The following is a 23,554-nucleotide window of genomic DNA, read 5'->3' on the forward strand; positions in this document are numbered from 1 at the left end:
CTTTGCAGGGTTTGTTTGTTCAGATGACTTTTGAACAGAAGGTCTTACAGGGATGGAACCAAATTTAACCAAGGTAATTCTCAACGTGAGCATTCCAATACCGTCCCTACCCCAACCGGCGTTGGTTACAATTTTAGACGTGGGCTTTCCAATGGTACAATTGCTGGGGGCGCGATTCTGCAGATTGTTTCATTTGAGATTTGTAGAAATTAGTAAGTACTCCAACCAGACTTTTAGCGATTTTTGGTAGGCTGGATTGATTTCAAACCAAGATAACTTAGGATCGCTTTCTAGCGCTACCGTTGGTGTCCTTTTATGACAATGGGAGGTACCCAGATCCATTTGAAATGACCTTTGAACCTTTCTTCCTCTTTAGGATCCGGCGCTACCGCATCCGAGCGGGCAGCACCAGCGATTCAGACCTCCTGACCTGCCTGGCTCAGCTAATGCACGGAGCCCGCGGCTCTCCCGCGGCCCACCACCGCCCCTCGATTCCCTACACCGGTTCCCGGACGACGGGCGTCAGCAGCCTGACCGGCTCGCCGCACCACGTCCGCAGCTCCAGCGCCTCGCCTCGCAGCTCGTCCTCGCTGCAGCGCTCCGTCAGCTCCTCGCCGTCCCGCCAAGAGCACCGCGGCAGCTTCGGAGGAGCGGGGGGCTGTCTGGGCCGCAGCCGTTCGCCGCCCAGCTTTTCCGGATCGCCTCCGCTGCGCCGCCTCTACCACCACCACCAGGAGACGTGCTGCGGCCGGCAGGCCCGCGCCGCCGCCTTCCAGCTGTCCAGGGGGAAAGGGTGCAGTCGGGAGGGCAAGTGCTCCAGCAAGCTCGCCAGATAGTTGCCCGGAAGGCGGACGAAGAACAGTTTTCGGTATCTCTCCTTGTCTTTCCGAACCTCATACCGCCCTCTTGTCCTGTAACCTTTTCTAATATTCATGTTATCGTGTTGGATAACAAAATAGTGCAGCTGCAATTTTATTTCCTTTCCAAGGGTCAGTAGTTCGTACTGTAGCACAGTGTTTCGCAACCTTTATTGAGCCAAGGCAAATATTTTACATGGGAAAAATCCACACCACCAAACAAACATATCGATCCAGTAGTAGGGACTAAGCTCTGCTGCGGTTAAAAAAAAACAACATAAAAAAACAAATAATTCAGTAATTCAAATATCATTTCAAACTCATCTTACAGTTACCCTTAAAAAAAATTGGATTACGGATTTGAATCGGAAAACAAAATGCACCGGAAGTGCGCATGCATGTCAATGTGATGAAGACGCTCTAACTCCCACTAACAACCCAGGCTAAACCTAGCTCTTCCCCGAGATACACAGCTTGTCTCTCAGTCAACATGCTTCATTAACACCGATTCTTGTTCACACGGAGCCTTGGCGGAATCTTGTGCCATCTGAAGGCATTTCAGAAAGAGCGCAAAACACGCGAATACGTGCAATCCGGAACACAAAACACATATGCTGACAGGAAGCAATGACTTACTGTGTTGCAGGAATGGCAACGTGGACAAACCTCTAAGGGAAGAGCATTTAATTGTTCTGCCTGTCACTGTACGTCGATGGCATAGATAGCTGAACAAAGAAACATTATTTGTAGTAAAGAATCATTTTCCGAGCAACTCAATGAAATTTGATAATTTCCCGCGGCACATTAGTGGTTGGGAATCACTGCGGCGTAGCGTACTGTGTAAGTCGCTTCTCTGTTCATTTATTTCACATCCACAGCGCAGTGTATAGTCAATTATTTATCACTAGTATTGATGCACTTGGTTTGCATATTGAGACTGTTTCAGTATAGGCAGGCTGGGTTTTTTTGACCAAGCCGTGCCGCGGTGTACAGTTGTATTCATTGAGAATACAAATTTTGACGCTTCTCATTGCTTAAACAAGTCTCTTGTTTCTGCGCGTATGCTTAAATGGAAAGAAATTGTTACGAAGATACAATCAGTCGTGTCGAGTGCGTGGAAACACACGAACCTTCCTGTGCCTACTGTAGTCTATTTTACCTTATACAGCCTGTCCAAACCGGGATTTATCCACCTTTTTTGTGGTCAAGTGGTTGCACCAATATTCTGACTTTGGAGCTAGTAACAGAAGCCCCTTTCACACCAACTGAAAGCTGGCATTTTTGCGTGTCGCCTTTCTGTACAAACGAGGAATGGGTTGACTCAGCTCAGAAGCCCTTTTTACACTACCGGTGAGTCGACCTGGCAAATATTCTGCTTCCGTAGTAACAGAAGCCGCTTTCACACAATTTGTAAGTAGTATCAGAAAGGCGCTTGTGTGCAGTGGAATTCCAAAAAATGCCAGGATGAAGGTGGGAAATTTACCAGCCAACAATCGCTTCTCCCACCCTGTTGCGCTGAAAGCTGTTGTCACTATCCGACACTTATTTTACACGTCGCGCCAAATGCCGGGTCCTGTGTGAAAGGCGAATAAATGCCAGGTGTCTTGCCTTACAATTTTGCAGGATCTTTGTGTGAAGGGGGCTTGTGTTTCTAAGAAACAGGAACTGAATTCGCCAACTTGTTATTCGTTGTAATAACAGTAGAATCGATAAGCGTAGTCAACACCAAGAAAATTGCTGATTAATGAGTTCATTTTTCCAGGCACTGGCATCAATTCAGTACTTTTTGTCCAGCTGTGTTGTAGTTTGAAAGCCAGAATGGGATGACACAGTTTAGGAACGCTCATTCCAACGTCTCATCCGAATTATAAGCTCTCAAGTGGGGGAAGAAAAATGGAATGACATGCGGGGTGTTTGTGCAAAAGATAACCACGTTTTAATTCCACCACTCAAGCTTCTTCTCCGCTTGTACGATGAACAGCTTCTTCTCCCCCACTACGTTAATTAATTCCTGCATGCTTAATCCACTACTAAGACAAAATATGATGCATCTTTTTACCTCACTGTGACCAATATGTTCAAAAGCTTATTGCGCAAACTTCATGATGCTGAGCAATTTTACATTCTGTGACCTGGTTCTCATCCGGCAAATTTGAGTAGGATTTCTTATCAAAAATTAAACAGTAAATAGTGGGTGACTGACATTATTTGGAGGCTACCTGACCATGCCTTGAAGTGATGACACCATGTTGCAGAGTTTTATGGGGTCAGTTGGTGCTGCTGTTTTGGCAAGCAATGGCATTAGAAAATGGACTTAGCGGTTAATGGATGAGATAATTACCATCATGGTATTTTTTTTAATGATCTGAAAGGAGGTGTGTTATTTGAGGCAGGTGTTTATTCGCTAAGGTACAATGGGGATGGTCTCTTTTTGATGAAATACACTCATTTTATTGGAATGGATTTAGCAAATGGAGCGAGGCAGCAAAGCAGAGACTATGGAGTTCAACGCCGCAGCGTCCACACGCAGCACTTAAGGCACCGCACTGAGCGAAGCTAATGTTAGTGTGTTTGTTTCTGGCTCCATATCCTCAAATGTTAACGACGACGAATCTGCTCGACCAATCGGTTTGGAACCCCGATTGACGTAGTACTAGAAATAGTACCTTGTTTTTGTGGTGGAAATCAGCCCAAAAGCGACTGGAGCCGAGTAGGTACCGTACAATGAAAAAGGGGCATATTTTTCTGCACTGACTTTGAATGATTGTCTTTTTTTTTTTTAAATAATGGACTGCATCCCCCCACACCTCCCACAATTTGTGTTTTTTCCTCTTGACTTATTCAAATAGGCTGCGCAGACGGATCACGTTGCCAAATATTTTGATACGACATATGCTCCGAAGGGTCACGTGAGCGTGTGGAGCTGCTTGTCGGCGTCCAACGCGCCGCTTTTTCGGCAGTCGACTTTCGGTACGCCTCACCTCCGGCCCATCTGAGACGCAAAAAGATCATTTTTCGCATTGTAAAATAATCTCCGACACATTTTAAACAGGCTACAGCTGAAGTTAGCTTGAAGTAACACTAAAACAGCTTCTTTGAAAAGACCGTCGCGTTTTTCGTTATTAGCGTACACACGTGGCGTGCAGTCGTAGCGTTAGCGCATTTTGTTTGTCGGATTAGAAAGGGGTTGTTGTACTTTTATGAAATACTTGACGTTTTATTTATTTTTCATGACATTTTAATGATTATGGACATCTGTTATTTGAATGGGTATTTATTTTTTATTAATAATTTTGTATGTGTGTCTTTTAATCCATAAAAGTCTCCATGGGAAAGAATGTACCATCTTTTGCATTGTATATAATTGTAATTATTTATGTTGATGATTTTATTTGTATCATATCAATGCCTTGTACAGTGATTTTTCTTTGTTTTTGTTTTTTTTCCTTTTGAAATTATTTTGTATTTTATTTTTCTAAACTGGTTATGAATAAAATACTCATTCCGCATGCATAATCAGACAGTTGTGGCGTTAGTTTTTCATGTTAAAAAAAAAAACAAAAGACATTTTTACTCAAAAATATTTTTTCATTTTAATTATTATTTGAATTATTTGTGGAGGCATAATAAGAAAACACAAGGATTCTATGTTTAGTACAGTTGTTACAATGCTAATCAAGGTTAATATGTGCATTGTACAAAAAAACCCAGCAAATGTTTCATTGAAATATAAATGATAAAATGTAAGAAGATACAAATCGTTTTTTTCAATAGATTTAATATTTTAATAAACATTTTTGTTTGTACAGTGTTTTTTTACAAAACCAATCTAGGTTCAAATGTAATGATGCATCCCACAAGAAAATATCCAAAAAGATTTAATGGAATGTGTCAACAAATGATACAATTTCATAAATACTTTTTTTCACCGGAACATATCTTTAACTATTTATGGAGCTGGAATAATTGAATTAATAATTTTTCAAGCTTAATTTGTAGTGCAGTATTTTTTACAAAGCCAATAAAAGTTAAAATTTACTAATGCAGGCAAAAAAAATTAACAAATCAAAATGTATTGTTATTGTATCAACAAGCAAATAACATTTAATAAATGCATTATCAAGAAACTATTTAAATGTATCAAAGAAGTGAAATAATTTTTGTACAATGTTTTTTTCCCAATGTCAATCAGTGTTATAATGTAATCCAGTAATGCCTAATACAGACAAATCTATTCAATGTATAAGTGGATAACATCAACAAAAAATGATTTAATAAGTAAATTAATATTGGTATTTTTAATAGATCATATCTAGATCATTATTAAAAACAAATAAAACGCAGTGTATTTTCAATAAAACATTTTTGAAAAAGGCACTCAAGAATTTTGAATTCAATTGAAACTATTTAAATCTCCACAGATCATTGAAAAGTTGAAACGTTATTATGCATACTAAAAAAATCTATAATATTCATTAATTCAATGGCTTCCATGTTAAATGGTTTAAGAAATCAAATTAAATATGAATTCAAAAATCAATAATAACGTATTTCTCCTTGACGTCGAAGGCGTCCCCGACGTCACAAACAGTGTGCGCATGCGTGTTTACTGACCCCGCCCCCCTCCTCCTCAATTCATGCCTGCTCAGAATGGCGGCTCTTTTGGAATCGCTGCTGTCGAGGAAAGTGGACCTTTGCAAGGTCTTGGACTGGCTGAAGAACGTCCAGGTGGGTCGGAAATCCCCTCGAACACTTTCGGTGTCGCGCTCGACTCGGGTTCGGTGTCGTACATTTTGTCCAAGGGGGGTGACATGAGCACACTCCGCATTGTAAACAAAACTTTTAGCTAGGCAGCTAAGCAAGGTAACGGTAACTCGTCCCATTCAGTTACATGCACAGTTTAGTCGCCGGTATTTATGTTATTTGTGGTCGAAAATGCTTTATAAATGTCTAAATTCGCTTTTTTATGTTGATTTTGTTATTATTATTGGAGGTTAATGCGGCTAAACAAGTCAGCGTTGTGAAATTAGCGGGGTGTTTTTACGAATAGCAGCTTAGTCAAAATGTTTATTTTATCATGGTGAGGATTTTTTTTTCTCACCGAAATGGGATCTGTCATCAGTCAAAATACATTTACAGTAAACTTATTATTATGATTTTCCTTTTACTGGTTGTGTCGGGCATTTTTTCTCGATAGTGATGGCTTATTCGCTAAAATTAGCCTCTGTCAACAGTCCCAATACAGCAAATGTCTTATTTTGATTCAACACAAAAGATAAACGGATTTCATTAATACAGAAATCAGAGAATATTCACTGTTGAGACTTGAGAGGCTGAATTCAAAGGATTTGGACATTTAAAGTTAATCGCTCTTAACGTTCAATCGATTATCAATATAATTGTCAATTAATTTGATGATCAATTAGTTGTCGACTAATTTATGAATTTTGACACCTATTAAAATAGCAGCCTACAGTTTTGTACTTCATCCAAACATAATGTAATAACACGATAAAACAGAATGTAAAGAATTAAACAGTTTATGCTTCATTATTTCACCCTTCAATACATTGTGCGTTTCCTTCTGGTTTGCGTGCCATGGCCACCAGGGGGCAGTCTAATATATACATGTATATACTTGAAGAAGACGGTCACAACTGCTCGAACAGCTACAGTTATATTTGTCATTTTTTGCAGAGGATAAAAAATGCGGTAGATGCCTGGGAGCATCGTTATATTTGTTTTAAAAAATCTGTTGCTTGAAGGTTTATAGCTGCTATATACTACATGGATGCTAGTTTCGTTAGCTTTCCTATGACATTTAGGTACTTAATGTATTAGTCAAGACTGCCATTTTTACCTCTAATGCACCAGTTTTTGCATATGTGAGTAAAAGGGTTTCTTTTTTCTCGCTAGCAGGATAGCGACAGGTTGGCTTTCAGCGATCCGGAATTGACGATCCATAAGCAAGAATTCATCCCGTTCTTGCTGAACTACCTGCGAGATCAGAGTAGCCAGGCCCTTACCCATGGCCCCGCCACCCCTGCCAAGACCCCCACCCGGCCCAGGCCCGCCGCCTCCTCGCAAGGCTTCACCGAGAAGAGGGCCTGCAGGACGGTGGGCGGCGGCTCTCGCGGCGCTAGCCGGGTGCAGCTGTTTTCCCCCACTGCGTCTCCGGGGTCCGAGTTGGGCCTGAGTCATGTCAGCAGCCCGTCCTTTTCCACCACATGGAGCCCGGCGTGCAGGCCTTCCGGGTCGGACCGGAGGCCGAGCCAGAGGATCAGTCTCGGAGACTACGTGCTGTCTTCCCCGGAGGTTACGAAGAGCCGCAGGAGGAGCGGGAATGGCGCGGGTAAACACGTGGGAGGAGGGCGAGCGGCGCATCACGTTGATGACAACGGGAGTAGAACCAGCAGAGGAGCTGCCTTCGGCGGGCCCAATGAGCAGGTTTCCCCTCCGTCTCTGGGTCAGCTTAATTTCAACAACTTGGAGGATTTCCCGCCCGTTGGCTCGTCTTCTGTTTCCCCCGCGTGAGTCTTTTACACATTTTTAAACTGTTCCCAGGTAGGCACATTTTTAAAATTCCTTTTTACTTACTGGATAATAATCATACAATTTGTGCAAAATGGGTTTCATTCTAGACTCAACGCATGATTTTATAATTTTTTTTTGTTCTATCTACCAGACTGAAACATTTGTCCATTTTTGTAAAAGGTTAGCAATTTCGCAAAATACTCCCAAGTTTTCAAAAGAGTGCACTCTAATGGCCCAAAAGAATTATGCAATTTTGAATTTAAGAAGTGAATATACCCTCTGCTGGCCATGGACAAGAATTACATTTTAATTTAAGCAGCTGAAACTCTCTCTGACAGCTGTAAAACGATTATTACCAATACATCCATCCATCCATTTTCTTTACCGCCTTATCCTCACACGGGTCGCGGGCGTACTGGAGCCTATCCCAGCTATCTTCGGGCGGGAGGCGGGGGTACACCCTGAACCGGTCGCCAGCCAATCGCAGGGCACATAGAAACAAACAACCATTTGCGCTCACATTCACACCTACGGGCAATTTGAAATTAAACAAAATATATATTTTTAGAACCTATCCTTTATTATTGGCTGAATATCTCGGATACGGCTGTTTTTGTGCCCGGGCCAAAGCAATAAAAGTGCCATTTGGTGGAAAAGTCCATTTACAAAAAAATATCCCCTTTGAAATTTGTCACTTTCTGTCCTCCAGGGGGAGCAAACCATCCAGAAGAATAAATCCGACGCCGGTAAGCGCTGAGCGGTCGCATTCCAAGCCGAAGACGTGCTTCACCTCAACACCGTTCGCCAAAGCTCCCAGCCCGTCGTCGCCGCCGACGGGAGTGGCAGTGGAGAAGCCCAACAGGTCGGTGACAGCGGTCAGCCCCCACGGCCTGATGGAGGAGAGGGAGCTGCTCAAGAGAGAAAAGTAAGCACGGCCTCAGCTCAGCTAGCTGCGGGGGCCTCAGTTGAACCTGAGGAGAGAAAAACAATAGCTTAATTCTTTTGTTTGGAATATTCATTCATAATGGCCCATTTCTCCAAATACAATACTGAGAAATTACTCACAATATATCATACCGTAATGCAATATATTTTGCTATATTCTAGCTGTAGAGTAAAAAACATGCATCTCAGAATTTTTTAAATATATATATATATTTATTTTTAATCCCCAAACACTATATTGTATTTATTTATTTATTCACTTTATGAAAAGAAAAGAAAACGCAATGCATCATTGTATATATTGTACCGGTATATTTTATTTTAAGAGTAGTTGTAGGAAAATAAATTACAAATCTCTAAAAAAAATCTCTCTTGAGCCGTCACCTTGTCGTGGTGGAGGGGTTTGTGTGTCCCAGTGATCCTAGGAGCTAAGTTGTCTGGGGCTTTATGCCCCTGGCAGGGTCACCCATGACAGGTCCTAGGTGAGGGACCAGACAAAGCACGGCTCAAAGACCCCTAATGATGACGACAAACAATGGACTTCGTTTTCCCTTGCCCGGACGCGGGCCACCGGGGCCCCCCACTGGAGCCAGGCCTGGTGGTGGGGCTCGAAGGCGAGCGCCTGGTGGCCGGGCCTGCACCCATGGGGCCCGGCCGGGCACAGCCCGAAAGGGTAACGTGGGTCCCCCTTCCCATGGGCTCACCACCTGTGGGAGGGGCCATAGGGGTCGGGTGCAGTGTGAGCTGGGCGGTGGCCGAAGGCGGGGACCTTGGCGATCCGATCCCCGGCTACAGAAGCTGGCTCTAGGGACGTGGAATGTCACCTCTCTGGCAGGGAAGGAGCCCGAGCTGGTGTGTGAGGTCGAGAAGTTCCGACTCGATATAGTCGGACTCGCCTCCACACACACCTAGGGCTCTGGTACCAGTCCTCTCGAGAGGGGTTGGACTCTCTTCCACTCTGGAGTTGCCCATGGTGAGAGGCGCCGAGCAGGTGTGGGTATACTTATTGCCCCCCGGCTCGGCGCCTGTACGTTGGGGTTCACCCCGGTGGACGAGAGGGTAGCCTCCCTCCGCCTTCGGGTGGGGGGACGGGTCCTGACTGTTGTTTGTGCCTATGCACCAAACAGCAGTTCAGAGTACCCACCCTTTTTGGAGTCCTTGGAGGGGGTGCTGGAGAGCGCTCCCGCTGGGGACTCCATTGTTCTGATGGGGGACTTCAATGCTCACGTGGGCAATGACAGTGAGACCTGGAAGGGCGCGATTGGGAGGAACGGCCCCCCCGATCAGAACCCAAGCGGTGTTCTGTTATAGGACTTCTGTGCTCGTCACGGATTGTCCATAACGAACACCATGTTCAAGCATAAGGGTGTCCACACGTGCACTTGGCACCAGGACACCCTAGGTCGCAGTTCGATGATCGACTTTGTGGTCGTGTCATCGGACTTGCGGCCGCATGTCTTGGACACTCGGGTGAAGAGAGGGGCGGAGCTGTCAACTGATCACCACCTGGTGGTGAGTTGGCTCCGATGCTGGGGGAAGATGCCGGTCCGACGTGGCAGGCCCAAACGTATTGTGAGGGTCTGCTGGGAACGTCTGGCAGAATCCCCTGTCAGAAGGAGTTTCAACTCCCACCTCCGACAGAACTTTGCTCATGTTCCGGGGGAGGCGGGGGACATCGAGTCCGAGTGGACCATGTTCCGCGCCTCCATTGCTGAGGCGGCCGACCGGAGCTGTGGCCGTAAGGTGGTCGGTGCCTGTCGTGGCGGCAATCCCCGAACCCGTTGGTGGACACCAACGGTGAGGGATGCCGTCAAGCTGAAGAAGGAGTCCTATCGGGCCTTTTTGGCCTGTGGGACTCCTGAGGCAGCTGATGGGTACCGGCTGGCCAAGCGGAATGCAGCTCTGGTGGTCGCTGAAGCAAAAACCCGGGCATGGGAGGAGTTCGGTGAGGCCATGGAGAAAGACTTCCGGACGGCTTCGAGGAAATTCTGGTCCACCATCCGACGTCTCAGGAGAGGAAAGCAGTGCACCACCAACACTGTATAGTGGGGATGGGGCGCTGCTGACCTCGACTCGGGACGTTGTGAGTCGGTGGGGAGAATACTTTGAAGACCTCCTCAATTCCACCGACACGCATTCCCATGGGGAAGCAGAGTGTGGGTTCTCTGAGGCGGGCTCTCCTATCTCTGGGTTTGAGGTCACCGAGGTAGTTAAAAAGCTCCTCGGTGGCAGGGCCCCGGGGGTGGATGAGATTCGCCCGCAGTTCCTAAAGGCTCTGGATGTTGTGGGGCTGTCCTGGTTGACACGCCTCTGCAACATCGCGTGGACATCGGGGACAGTGCCTCTGGATTGGCAGACTGGGGTGGTGGTCCCCCTTTTTAAGAAGGGGGACCGGAGGGTGTGTTCCAACTACAGGGGGATCAGACTGCTCAGCCTCCCTGGTAAGGTCTATTCAGGGGTGCTGGAGAGGAGGGTCCGTCGGGAAGTCGAATCTCAGATTCAGGAGGAGCAGTGTGGTTTTCGTCCTGGCCGTGGAACAGTGGACCAGCTCTACACCCTCGGCAGGGTCCTCGAGGGTGCATGGGAGTTCGCCCAACAAGTCTACATGTGTTTTGTGGACTTGGAGAAGGCGTTCGACCGTGTCCCTCGGGGAGTCCTGTGGAGAGTGCTTCGGGAGTATGGGGTACCGAACCCCCTGATACGGGCTGTTCGGTCCCTGTACGACCGGAGTCAGAGTTTGGTCCGCATATCCGGCAGTAAGTCGGACTCGTTCCCGGTGAGGGTTGGACTCCGCCAAGGCTGCCCTTTGTCGCCGATTCTGTTCATAACTTTTATGGACAGAATTTCTAGGCGCAGCCGAGGCGTAGAGGGGGTCCGGTTTGGTGGCCTCAGTATTGCATCTCTGCTTTTTGCAGATGATGTGGTTCTGTTGGCTTCATCAAGCCGTGACCTCCAACTCTCATTGGAGCAGTTCGCAGCCGAGTGTGAAGCGGCTGGGATGAGAATCAGCACCTCCAAATCTGAGACCATGGTCCTCAGTCGGGAAAGGGTGGCATGCCATCTCCAGGTCGGGGATGAGATCCTGCCCCAAGTGGAGGAATTCAAGTATCTTGGGGTCTTGTTCACGAGTGAGGGAAGAATGGAACGGGAGATCGACAGGCGGATCGGTGCAGCGTCTGCAGTGATGCGGACTTTGTATCGGTCCGTTGTGGTAAAGAAAGAGCTAAGCCGAAAGGCGAAGCTCTCAATTTACCGGTCGATCTTCGTTCCTACCCTCACCTATGGTCATGAGCTGTGGGTCGTGACCGAAAGAACAAGATCCCGGATACAAGCGGCCGAAATGAGTTTCCTCCGCAGGGTGTCCGGGCTCTCCCTTAGAGATAGGGTGAGAAGCTCGGTCATCCGGGAGGATCTCAGAGTAGAGCCGCTACTCCTCCGCATTGAGAGGAGCCAGATGAGGTGGCTGGGGCATCTGATTCGGATGCCTCCCGGACGCCTCCCTGGTGAGGTGTTCCGGGCATGTCCCACCGGGAGGAGACCCCGGGGACGACCCAGGACGCGCTGGAGAGACTACATCCTTCGGCTGGCCTGGGAACGCCTCGGGATCCCCCCGGAAGAGCTGGATGAAGTGGCTGGGGAGAGGGTAGTCTGGGCGTCCCTGCTGAAGCTACTGCCCCCGCGACCCGACCCGGATAAGCGGTAGAGAATGGATGGATGGATGGATAAAAAAAAAGACATTGTTTGGAAAATATATATAATAGTGTAATACAATACATAATAAAAATGTTGTGTCTGTCGAGTGAAAATGTATGTCTCACGTTTTAAAAAAAATATTGTTTTCATATTTTGGGATGAAAAAGAACTGTGATTGGCTGGCAACCAGTTCAGGGTGTACCCCGCCTCCTGCCCGATGACAGCTGGGATAGGCTCCAGCACGCCCCCGACCCTAGTGAGGAGAAGCGGCTCAGAAAATGGATGGATGGGATGAAAAAGAAAAAAAACTCACTGTCCACTGAATTTGTTTTACTTTTACTTCTTAATTTCGGGGATAAAAGCAAAAATATTTAAATATATTGCCGCTTTTTGTGGAAAAATAGAAATATGTTTTATAAAATATTATAAAAATGTTTTATTTTTGCTGATCATTTACCTGTCTGTATATGATAATTATAGTAAAAAAATGCAATAAAAACACATAGTATCTCCAAATTATCACCAAATTTTTACAGAGAAAACAACAGGACTATTTTTCTTCATTTTAAAATAATTGTGACATATTTATTATGTAATACATATTTTATTTGAAGTAGCAATCATTTGTATACAGTTTTAATAGAATTAAAAAATATATCTATATGTATATTTAGATACGGATATATCTAGAGATCATAACATTCATAATTATCTGTATGCCTTGTCTCGACTAAAGTAGCCTTGTATGTCTCTTTATAAAGGTAGACTTTCTGACACAGGCCTATTATTAGGTCTCATCAGATGAGTGGAGGTGTATCTAATTATATGGCTGGTGAGTGTAATTCTTGACTCCTGTCTCCAGGTCCAAACGAGCCCAGCAGACATGCTCTCCTCCGCCGGCCTCAGCGGAGCCGTGCACGTCGACCAAGTGCGTGGTCCGAGTGGTCGGCTCCAAGGTGACGCCGGACCAGCAGACGCCCTGTCCTGAACCGTCTAAGGTCACGGCGGCCTCGGATTTGGACGTGTTGGCTGAGTTGTACTGCGCCTGCATTTCTGGTGAGGGAACCTCAAGTCGGTGCCAGATCAGCAAAGAAAGTGAGGGGAAAAAAACCAAAACATTTTAAAAAAATGTTTTCCAGAAAATCTGGTGCCAAACATTTTTCTGGAGCTCTTCTTTGTGATCCAGCTGCTCACGTCTCGATCTCCTAATACTTCTGACAACAATGATGAGAATGAGGAGGAGGAAGGGAGTGTATGTGTGCTCAACTCAGGTAGCTGCACTGTAATTGACCACATTATTTTGAATGAAAAAAGAAAAAAATCTTGTTCCGTTTGGCGCATTTTTATAGATGTGCTGGAGAGACGCTACTTGAGACAAGTGCACAACTGTGTCTACTTTGCAGTGAAGGTGCTGGAAAATCAATATCAGTGAGTTTTCATCTTCATACATACAGTACGAGGGGTGTAATGGTACACCTGTCCCGATTGTGCGATAAAACTTGAGGTCTTTGTTGATTTAAAAAAAAAAAACACACGACTTTGTTTTTGCTCATTTTTAATTCATACGTGTACACCTCCTCTCCACATGCAGTTGACTAAATTAACCAACTCCCAGCCATATTTGTCTAGTACTTTTTTTTTTTTGTAGGTTGTTGGCTCACCTGGACAAATGCACGTTGCGTCTCCTGGCCGAGAACGAGAGAGTGGCGTCGTTCTCGCCGCGCCTCAGGGATCGTTTGAGTCAGGCCCAGGACCGAAGCACAGCCAGGGTAGCACACTGATTTGCATCCGTACTTAAAACTACATGATGATTCGAATGACGGAAGATTAATTTTCCAGCTCAATGTCTTCCAGCTCTCTCCCTGCGTTTCCACGTTCATCCACTCGGTGCCTTTCCAGCCTGCCACAGACAATCGCTTCAACTTCATCAGTGACAAGGCCTTCCACACGTTCAAAAAGCAAAGGTATCTACTAGATTGTAGATAAGCCTACAAAATTACTTGAATTTTTCATAGTTGGAAACATTCTGTGGGAAATAAGATTTTGTGGGAATTGACACGGGGTGTTAAAATCACGGTTTGCTACCTAGTTTGGTTTTAAGGTGACTGTTTGGCTCATATTGGGTACGGTAGGGGAACAAAATGTGAAAAATATAACGGATGTACTGTAAACTAACAGATTTAATGATATTTAAAAGGAAACTGCTATCAGAATCAGATTTTCTATCAAACAAAAAAAACACACTTAATATGTCCTCATGGTCATCTTGCAGATTGATTGATTGACTTTCCTTTCATCTCAGAGACATTTTTTACGAGGTGCTGAGAGAGTGGGAGGACTTCCACAAGGAGCCCGGCTGGATCTTCGACATCGCCCTCGGGTGTCGCATCAGGCAGGTCAAAGTCTTTGATTGCCCTTTTATTTTTGTGACGTTTTACACTAATCTTACTCTTTATTTGAATTTAATTTTTTTTGTGGGGGGCCGGTGTCTCAGAGGAATGATGAGTCAGCTGACCGCCGCTGGAAGTCATTCGCACTTTGCTCGTCTCTTCCTGAAGCAGCTCGTTCAGGTAGGTCCACACGTTCCAATCTCATTAGCTCGAATATTCATCAACTACAAAGTCGTACTCCCGTGCTTAGATGTGCAAAGGGCCTCGTGTTAACGGCTCAAGCGGCGACACCCCCGACGCCGACCTGCTCGGCATGCTGGGAGCCGACGGCCTGGGCCGCCTGAAGCGTCTGGAGGAGCGTCTGATCCAGCCCCACGGCGTCGGCGGCCCGTGCCCGCCGCCGTCCTTTCCCGGCCAACAGGAGTTCTTCCGGGACTTTCTGCAAGCGGCCAGTTGGTAAGACATACTGAGCTCATACTGCTAGGTTATTGACATGCTGCATTCACACTAATATGCGTATAATACCGATATATAACCCACATTTTTCAGTGGCCATTTAGGCACCTCCCACTTAAGTCACGACCCACTTAAGTAGACGCAAAACCAATCTAGTTTCTTTAAAAATATATATATAATAATAAAAGAAATATATAGATATAATAGACATATTTACATTTACGATGTGATAACTTCATGTATAAAAATGAATACATTTTAAAAGAGATATCAAAATTGCAAATTAGGAAAGGCAAAAAATGTATATGCAGGTAAATATTGTGGCAAAAATTTATTTCACTGTATATTTTAAAGTGAAATGACTAATTACTTTTTTAAAAAAAATTAAATAAAAGTATCATACAAAGGTTATTATGGAATGAAAAAATATAACACTAAAATGTATAATATTTATAAAATTGAAAGTAACAATATATACTAATAAATACCAAAAAAGCCAATTATGTAGGTTAAGAATATAAATCTAAAAATGACAAATATAAAAACTACAAATTAAAAAAGACATGCACCTTAAATTTGTAATTTAAAAGAATTAAAAAAAGTTTCAATGAATATTAATCCAATAAAAAACAAATGCATTATATAGTAACACATGCACATCAAGTAATTATAAAAATAAAAAAGATTTATAATGAAATACATCATATAAACCTCATAAAATAAAAAATTTAAATACCAAAATGACAAATTACAAAAGATTTATAAATATATACAGTATAAAAGAAAAATAAGAACTGCACAAAGAAGACCTGAATTATCTCCTAAAACGTAATACTTACTAATTGTATTGTTAATATGTTATATAAATACAATGGAAATGGATGCACATTTTCTTCTCATTGCTTTCTGATAACTGAATATCTGTAAAGTGTCATTTAAAATGTATTGTTATTAGCGGTGCTATTTTTGATAAGCTACGTGCAAACCACCCACTAGTTTAGAATCTTCTGTCTTGGTTGTATTTTGTAAAAGAAAATCTTTATTGACTTCATACCAGCTGTCAGCTGAGCCAGCACCTGCAGGACAACTTGTGTCGGCAACTCCTTCAGCTGGACGAAGTCTCCATCTTGAGTCCTCCCGCTCCCGTCGGAGAACAAGGGGAAGAGGCCGAAGAGGAGGGCGGCGACGGGGACATGGAGCAGCAGGTACGCGTCGACGCGACGCCCGTGAATTAAAAGCACGCACCGTTCAAGCTGACTGTGTGGCGCGGACCTCCTGTCAGGACGAGAAACAGCGCTTCGCCTCGGTGCTCCTCCTGGCTCGACTCTTGGCCAAGTTCTTGGGCTTCATCTCCTTCCTGCCGTACCAGACGGCCGAAAAGCCATCGAGGGAGATTCAGGAGGCGGCGGTCGCCCTGCGCAGCAAGGTAAAAGCGGCTAGCTCCTGAAGCTAACATCGCAGTCTACGTTTTTAGTCTGTGCTCACAAACGGATGGACTTGAATGCACCGCGATGGTCACGGAAAATCCAAATCAGTCCTTTTGGGCTTATTGAACTTCTTTCTATTACAATAATGTGTACAGACAGGTAGGGCCGTAAGGAAGGAATGCACTTATTTTTTTCCATTTCATTTCTTTTACACTTATTCATTAGAATTACGTTTGTTAAACACAATTTACTCTTGTAAATGCTCAAAATGTCGTCCTTCAACATTGCAGCATTTTAACATTTCTCAAACCTTTCCAGAACACCGAAATCATCTGCGTTAATTTGAATAAAAGCTTCAGACATGAACTCTTTTAATTTATAGTAGTATATCGTACATGAACAGAGCGTTCCTGTGCTGGACGTGTGCGGCGTGCTGAGGAACAGCATGAGGCGCAGGCGCACCATCTTGACGGTGCCCTGGCTGGTGGAGTTCCTCTCCATGTTGGACTTCACCGGGCCGCTGCTGCTCGGCTACAGGGCGGTCCTGGGCACGCTGTGTCTCCTCTACAGGTATTCATGGCATTCTGATGCACCGGACACTTTATTAGGTACACTGTAAGAATGCAAGTGTTTGACTCCTATTGTTTTGCATCACAGTGAGAGTTGAGACGCCACACCTCGTCTAGTTTTTTTTTTTCTCATATTTTTGTCATATTTGTGTATTTTGAAAAAGTCTATTTGTTATTTATTAACATTTTGGTTCAATTTTCTTATGTATTTTATTGTAATTATTTTGTATTTTTCATCTGTTATTTTTCTATTTTAATCTAAAATGTTGTATTATTATTCTCTATGTTTTACTTTTTTCTAATATATATATATATATTGTTCTAATTCGTGTATTTCTTTTACCTGATATTTCCTTTTTCTTTGTCATTGGTATAATTTTTGTAATTTTTCTGTCATATTTTTGCTTTTTTTCACATTGTCATATTTGTACATTTTGTAAATCTGCGTCTGTATTCTTTGTGTAATTTGGTATTATTTTGTAATATATTCTTATTTTGTCAATTGTTTTGAATATGTTTCTATTTGTCTTAATTTGCGTATTTTTCATGTTTTTTTTTTTTTTATATATTTGTCAGTTTTTGTCCCCCCCCCCCCTCCCAATTGTATATTGTTTATCAAGTATTTTGTTTATTTCCCCCTCTCGATTTCTGTATTTTTTTGGTTGTAGTTTAATATATATTTTTTTCTCATATTTTTCTATTTTTATGTGTGACTTAAGGAAAATGATTCTGAGCAGATGCGAAGAGACATCTTACCTGAACAAACTGCTGATGGTGTCTGTACTGGGATGGCTCTTCCAGGTAGTCTGCTTCCTGCATGCTTTGAAGTAGCACGCATCACAGCCACGAATACGAATGTAACACTTAATATACCTTCTTGCATGTAACAGATCCCGGTAATCCCCGAGGATGTGTTCTTCACCAGTGACTTCACCGAGGTGGCCGAGCTGGAGGAGACCAACGCCAATGCTGCAGGACTCGTAAGTCGGGGGATGAAAGTCATTCCAGACGCTCGGCAAACATTTTAGACACATTCGTGGCCTGGACGCCATTTTAGTACAGTGTCATTCGCCGTAATCACCCCCCCAAAAAAAATGTTCGCAGGTCTATAAGTGTCATTTACTCACTGTGTGAAAAAGATGAATTTAGGTGGTAGTTTCTTTTACATTACATTGATTAATTTATCTTTTTAACGGTTTAATAAACGTGCTAAAGTACAATGTACTTACTGTATGTGCAGCATGAAACGCATATACAGGATAGGTCCAAGCTCACCCATGACCCTAGTGAAGATAAGCGGTAAAGAAAATGGATTGATGGATGATTGCAGAGATTTCAGAGCCAGAGGTGGCTGGAAAATAGGAGCAGGTAAATACCTTGTGTGTGGTGTCTATTTACAGGACTCCATCCCCCTGGTGGACCAGCAGCTCCTCTACACATGCTGTCCCTTTCTCGGTGAGTACTATTCCTGTTTGCCCCACCCCTTGGTCCCGTGTTTTGCGCGTCAGCAGCCTTTCCTTTTGCTCTCGCCAGGCGAGTTCCGCAAGCTCCTCGCCGCCTTCGTGTCGGGGAGCAGCGCCAAGGGCGGCGGCGTCGTCCGCAAGATCACGCCGACGTCGGCCGAGCCCCGGGACGCGCCGGGCGGCGGCGAGCGCTCGCAGCTGAAGCTGCAGGCGGACCTGGAGCAGGCTTTCTTCCACAACCAGCCGCCGTCTCTGCGCCGCACGGTGGAGTTTGTGGCCGAGCGGGTCGGCTCCAACGCTGTAAAACACATGAAGTTGGTGTCAGAGTGTTTGAATCGTGGCGAACCCTCGCTATTCGCGGAGGTTAGGGACCGAGACCAAACGCGAAGAGTGAAAAGTTACGAATAGTTTGTACAGACAGACGGGACAGCTTCCTCTTATAGTCGGCCATGTTATTTTAATAATTAAAAAATGCTTCATTTTTGTTTTGTTATCCTACTATTTAGAATTAATTGAGTTATTAATCAATTCATAAAACGTATACACAAATGTTAAATGTATTAAAATAATTGTTTTAATGCTATTTTTTAAATTATTTACAATAAATGTGTGAAGCGGATTAAAGAATGGAGCGATAGGTGCAAATAGCCAAAAGTTGATGTTCTACAGAAACATTTGCGAACTGGCGAGGGTTTACTGTACTATTTCCATGAGTTGGTGTTTTGTTATGTATAAGGTTGTTTTTTCGCAGGTCAACGTTAGTGAGCGAGTTGGTGGAAAGAGGGGAGAAGATGCTCAGAGAAGGACTGGAATCATCACCCAAAGCCAACCCGTCCAAACTGAACGAGTCCATCTGCGCTCAGCTGTGTGAGGCGGGACTGGACTCCCTGAACAGAGCCACCAGGTACCACAAGTTATTAGTTGTTGGTTTTTTCTTTTTTTTTTTTTACATTTTCATCATGTCATAGTTTCTTTGAATCGATCTCTGGCTTTAATATTCTGCAGATTTTGCTGTGAAAAGAGTCCAGAAGCCATACGGATTTTGCTTCCTGATGAGACGTCCCCTGCTGTAAGTCATTAAAGTGTTAGTGTTCAATGACTAAAAAGTCCCGAAAACAAGAAAAAAAAATCCAGTATGTATTCATATTTATGTATGTGTGTGTAAACCATTATGTTTTTCTCACACAAACAACGACTTAATTTAAATGACATCATAAAAGGCATTCACTTAAAAAAAAAAAAAAAAAATCCCCATTTCCCCCTATAATGTACCGGTGAATATTTTTTTCTAAAATAATGATTAGTGAAAAATAGATTAAACAAAAAACAAAAAAATGTATAGTTAAAAAACCTTTCTTTTTGCACAATTATTAGTAGTTGAAAAGACGTGTCATTAAAGGCCTTATACAGTAAAGGGGCTTAGCTAAAAAGTCCTAATTTTCCTTAATATTTGTACATATTTTTTTCCCCACATAGTAATTCCTAATTAGAACGATGTCAGAATTAAAATTTAAAATATACAATAAAGTAAAAAAAAAAAACAGACTATTTTGATATTTACATTCTCAACCGTATGATTCTAAATAAAAATTGCTTGTTATCAAAAGCCTTAGCTTATTTTAAGAAACAATATTTTCTTATATAGTGGCTTGAATGTAAGTTTATTTATTTATTTTATTTTATTTATTTTTTTCAGGTGCTGGCCACATCTGAAAACATCACCATACACCTGGCCACAGAAAAAGCCTGCAGCTGGCTCTCGGCGAACATCACGGGTACGCTTACCTCATGCGTGCGCATCTATCTGTTCGCCAGATAAACCGCCTCATTTCTTCCCTTCAGCGCTCATCCGCCGAGAATGGAAGTGCAGGTACGAGCGCGCAATCAAGACCTTGACTGCCGACTCCTCGGATGAGCTAGGCCCGCCGCTCACGCCCAAGAGGAAGCCAGGGGGCGCCAGAGTGACATCCTGCCCGCCCTACTGCACCCACAACGCCTCACTGCCCTCTGATGTCCTTATCGCAATCAAGGTATGACATGAATGCAGGGGTGCCTCGACTTACGAGTGACCTTACTTTTTTCGAGATATGAGCCATCGCTTGGCCATTTTTATTTATTTATTTTTTGTCCTGAGTTGGGTGCAAAAATTTACTTTCCGAGCGCACGATGGTAGCAGCAAACTTCACAAGTAGCAGATGGTGAACAATTCTTCCAAAAACAGGCCAATTGCCCACTTAAAGCTGTTTAGTGTCAAACTCAACATAAAACGGCAAGAATTACACATTTAACAAAGCCACATAAATTTGAGAAAAGTCTGCTAGCTTAATGTTAACACCTAATACAAAACCCCATAGACTGGCTAGCATTGATGGCTTTAGAAGTCAAATATCCATGTTAACAGGGAAGGCTGGCAGTGAATGAGTTAATGTAGAAATTAGGCAGGAATTCGCTCTGTGTTTAATGAATCTATATCATGTATGAGTACTGAAATAAATTTACTTTTCTACTGTATTCTAATTTATTGAGATGTGCCCGTATTCTTTAGCCACTGTGGAAAAACAACGAATATTACTGCATCTCACAGAGCAGTTGTGACCGTCTTCTTTGTGTTTATATGTACCGGTACATATGCATTATACTGCCCCCTGGTGGCCAAGGCACGCATACCAGAAGGAGCCGCACAATAAATGCATGAAATCATGATGCGCAAAGTGTCAGTTGTTGACATTTTATGTAAGTGTTGTATGTTTATATAAAGTACACAGATTTAGGGTGCTAGTTTTCTTCTTCAAAACACGTGGCAAATATTTGTCTTCTGAACAACATCACCCGAAGGACTTGCTGAGCGTGGCCGCGGGCCCCAGGATGGACGAGGAGCTGCCGAGCGGCTCTCAGCTCCAAACGCTCTTCTGGAGAGTGGGAGACACACTGGTCTGCAAAAAGGTACAAGCGCACACAGCCACGCTGGATGGATTGTTCTTCGGCACTTTTAATCCAAAAACTTGTGTTAATCCCCTGGCGTTTAGTTCTTAACAGCCGTGTCGGAGCAGATGCTGCTCAACTCCACTGTCCTGCTGGCCTGCAAGCTGGGTGAGACTGACAATTATGCCTTTAAAAGGATTTCTTCATTTCCCAGAACTTCCTCATTTTGCCTTTATTTTTACTAAACAAATCTATACTTCAAAATAAACAGACTTTTTTTGTAAAGTATATATAATTTGTATTTCACTTTTGACATACTTGTTTTTTCTTAAAATGTGAAATATCTATTTCAGTTGAAAATTACAGAATGATTCTTCATTGAAATGACATGCCATAAAAGGCCTTGGCTTACTTACATAAAATGAAAAGAATCTTAAGCACATTTTATTGTACATTAGTTTTTTTACACAAATGATGAATAGAAAACATACAATTAAACAGTTTCAGGCGTACTTAAAAATTTCACACTGATTCTTAATTGAAATGACGTCATGAAAATTCTTTATTTTGCCTTTATTTATAATAAACACATTTTATAACAGTAATTAATGTTTGTTTTTTCCACTGCTAACAGGATTAATTAAACTGATGTCTGAAGAAAAACTAAAAATGTGTAAATTAAAAATGTAATTCCGCAATAATAACTAACCCCATTTAAAATGTATTTACTCAACTGCAGAGAGGCTTTGTTATAAAATTATTTTGTACATTCATATATTACTTTATTTTGGGGCAACTTTATTTTGACAAAAAAAACATAATATTTTTGTTAGATTCTGTTTTACCCAAAATCTTTGTATTTCCTATTTTTTGTAACCAAAATAAATATCAGTGAATACAAAGTTGAAAGAATGAATAATTATTATTAACTAGAATAATATATAATGCATTTTAATATCCAATGTATATCTAGAATAGTTGTGCAAATACAATTTAGATTTGATTTGTAATAACATTTTTGTATATTTTCTCTATAAATAATGATTAGTTCTTAAAGATTGTAATGAAAGCGCTGCGCTTCCGCCCAAAGAACAACAAAAAAACCTCTTGTGTGTGTTCAGTGTCTGCAGAGCTGCCTCTCGCACCTCGGTCAGGCGGCGACGAGTCAGAGCCTTGCGTCAGAGCGCTGCTGGAGCAGCTGGGCGAGCTTTGGGAGCGAGACAACTGTTGCTGCGCCCCCCTCCACCTGCTCTTCACCCCGCTAGCCGTCACCGCCGTGCTGAAGGCTGGAGACGGCGAGGTACTGTCCTAACAACACGCATCCTTCCATTTTCTGTGGCGCTGAGCTGCAGCCTAACCCCGCTGCCTTTGGGCGAGAGAAGCGGTGCCGTATTTTACCAAACCAGCTATTTCTAGTATTCGGGATGTAATGTTGCCTCTGGGGTGCCTCAGTAAAGATCTTAAATATGAATTAAAATCATCCACGCATTCCTGACTTCCAGACTTTTTTCTGCCAAGAGGCCTGAAATCAGGTCATTCATATTTCTTTCTTTCTTATCCCTGCCTACTATTTATTTACCTACTCTTTACCTACATTTTAGGTTGAGCATCTTTGAGTACTAAGAAAAGTGCTATACAAATCTAATTTATTATTGTCATTATTTTTATACTTATTATTGTTGTTATTATTAAGTGGAACAACTACCTGTATGTGGTGAGGAGGCTGATTGACCGAGGCCTCTTGTCCGAGGAGGAGCTCGTCTCTCACTGGACCAAATTGGCAAAGCAGACCGTGCCGCCGGTGAGTTTTTTTCCTACACACCCCCCCTCCCAATCTATCATCTTCATTTTCCTTCGTCATTTTTATTTTTTTAATTTTTTTAACAATACAGGAGCTAATGGAGAAGTTTGAACACGATAACGTCTCCTCATCGCTGCCCAGTCAAATGGACCTGCTGCAGCTGTCTAAACGGACTCTAGAGGGCGCCACATGACAAAAAGCCAAAAGGCAGGAAAAAGACTAAAACAACTCAAATTTTATGCTTCCCTCTTGTTCTTGGTCGTCTTGCAAAACATATACACACACACACACATATATGATTTTATCAATGTAGCACTTTGACTTGCAAGTCCTTACATGAATGTGACACATTTGTTCACCATTTTCCTGTTTTGATGCTGCTGCTTTTTTTTTTTTTTTTTTTTGTAAAGAAAAAAATGAATATTTTGTCACCAAGCATGATAATGAAAGTTATATTATTAATAAAGAGGAACTCTGGTTAATGTTTTCATCGCATC

At 43.0% G+C, this 23,554-nt stretch overlaps 2 protein-coding genes across 7 annotated transcripts in view; both read left to right on the forward strand.

Moving 5' to 3' along the window:
• Nucleotides 1-4,376, forward strand: part of ttbk2a (tau tubulin kinase 2a) — a 34,088-nt gene extending 29,712 nt beyond the window's left edge. For all 5 annotated transcript variants that reach the window (XM_061795360.1, XM_061795362.1, XM_061795363.1 and 2 more), the window contains one exon: nucleotides 377-4,376. In XM_061795360.1, the coding sequence (XP_061651344.1) occupies nucleotides 377-836 (460 nt within the window). In that variant the 3' untranslated portion in view covers nucleotides 837-4,376. The remainder of the gene's footprint in view (nucleotides 1-376) is intronic.
• A 1,068-nt stretch (nucleotides 4,377-5,444) lies between these two features.
• On the forward strand, nucleotides 5,445-23,461 carry cdan1 (codanin 1). Of its 2 annotated transcripts, none has more exons than XM_061795359.1 (27): nucleotides 5,445-5,585; nucleotides 6,777-7,387; nucleotides 8,101-8,316; nucleotides 12,892-13,085; nucleotides 13,169-13,300; nucleotides 13,379-13,457; nucleotides 13,678-13,798; nucleotides 13,884-13,993; nucleotides 14,332-14,421; nucleotides 14,524-14,599; nucleotides 14,670-14,875; nucleotides 15,933-16,080; nucleotides 16,158-16,301; nucleotides 16,706-16,872; nucleotides 17,591-17,672; nucleotides 17,762-17,851; nucleotides 18,272-18,326; nucleotides 18,405-18,648; nucleotides 19,086-19,238; nucleotides 19,340-19,403; nucleotides 20,031-20,109; nucleotides 20,177-20,364; nucleotides 21,170-21,277; nucleotides 21,361-21,424; nucleotides 22,378-22,556; nucleotides 22,950-23,057; nucleotides 23,149-23,461. In XM_061795359.1, exons 1-27 carry the CDS (start codon nucleotides 5,508-5,510, stop codon nucleotides 23,248-23,250), a joined length of 3,888 nt encoding a protein of 1,295 aa, XP_061651343.1. In that variant the 5' UTR covers nucleotides 5,445-5,507; the 3' UTR covers nucleotides 23,251-23,461. The 2 variants fall into 2 exon arrangements, with proteins under 2 accessions (XP_061651343.1, XP_061651342.1); XM_061795358.1 differs by having other exon boundaries at nucleotides 5,452-5,585; nucleotides 6,774-7,387.
• The last annotated feature ends 93 nt before the right edge of the window (nucleotides 23,462-23,554 follow it).

The sequence above is a fragment of the Phyllopteryx taeniolatus genome, chromosome 13 (genome assembly GCF_024500385.1).
Source record: "Phyllopteryx taeniolatus isolate TA_2022b chromosome 13, UOR_Ptae_1.2, whole genome shotgun sequence".
Lineage (NCBI taxonomy): Eukaryota > Metazoa > Chordata > Actinopteri > Syngnathiformes > Syngnathidae > Phyllopteryx > Phyllopteryx taeniolatus.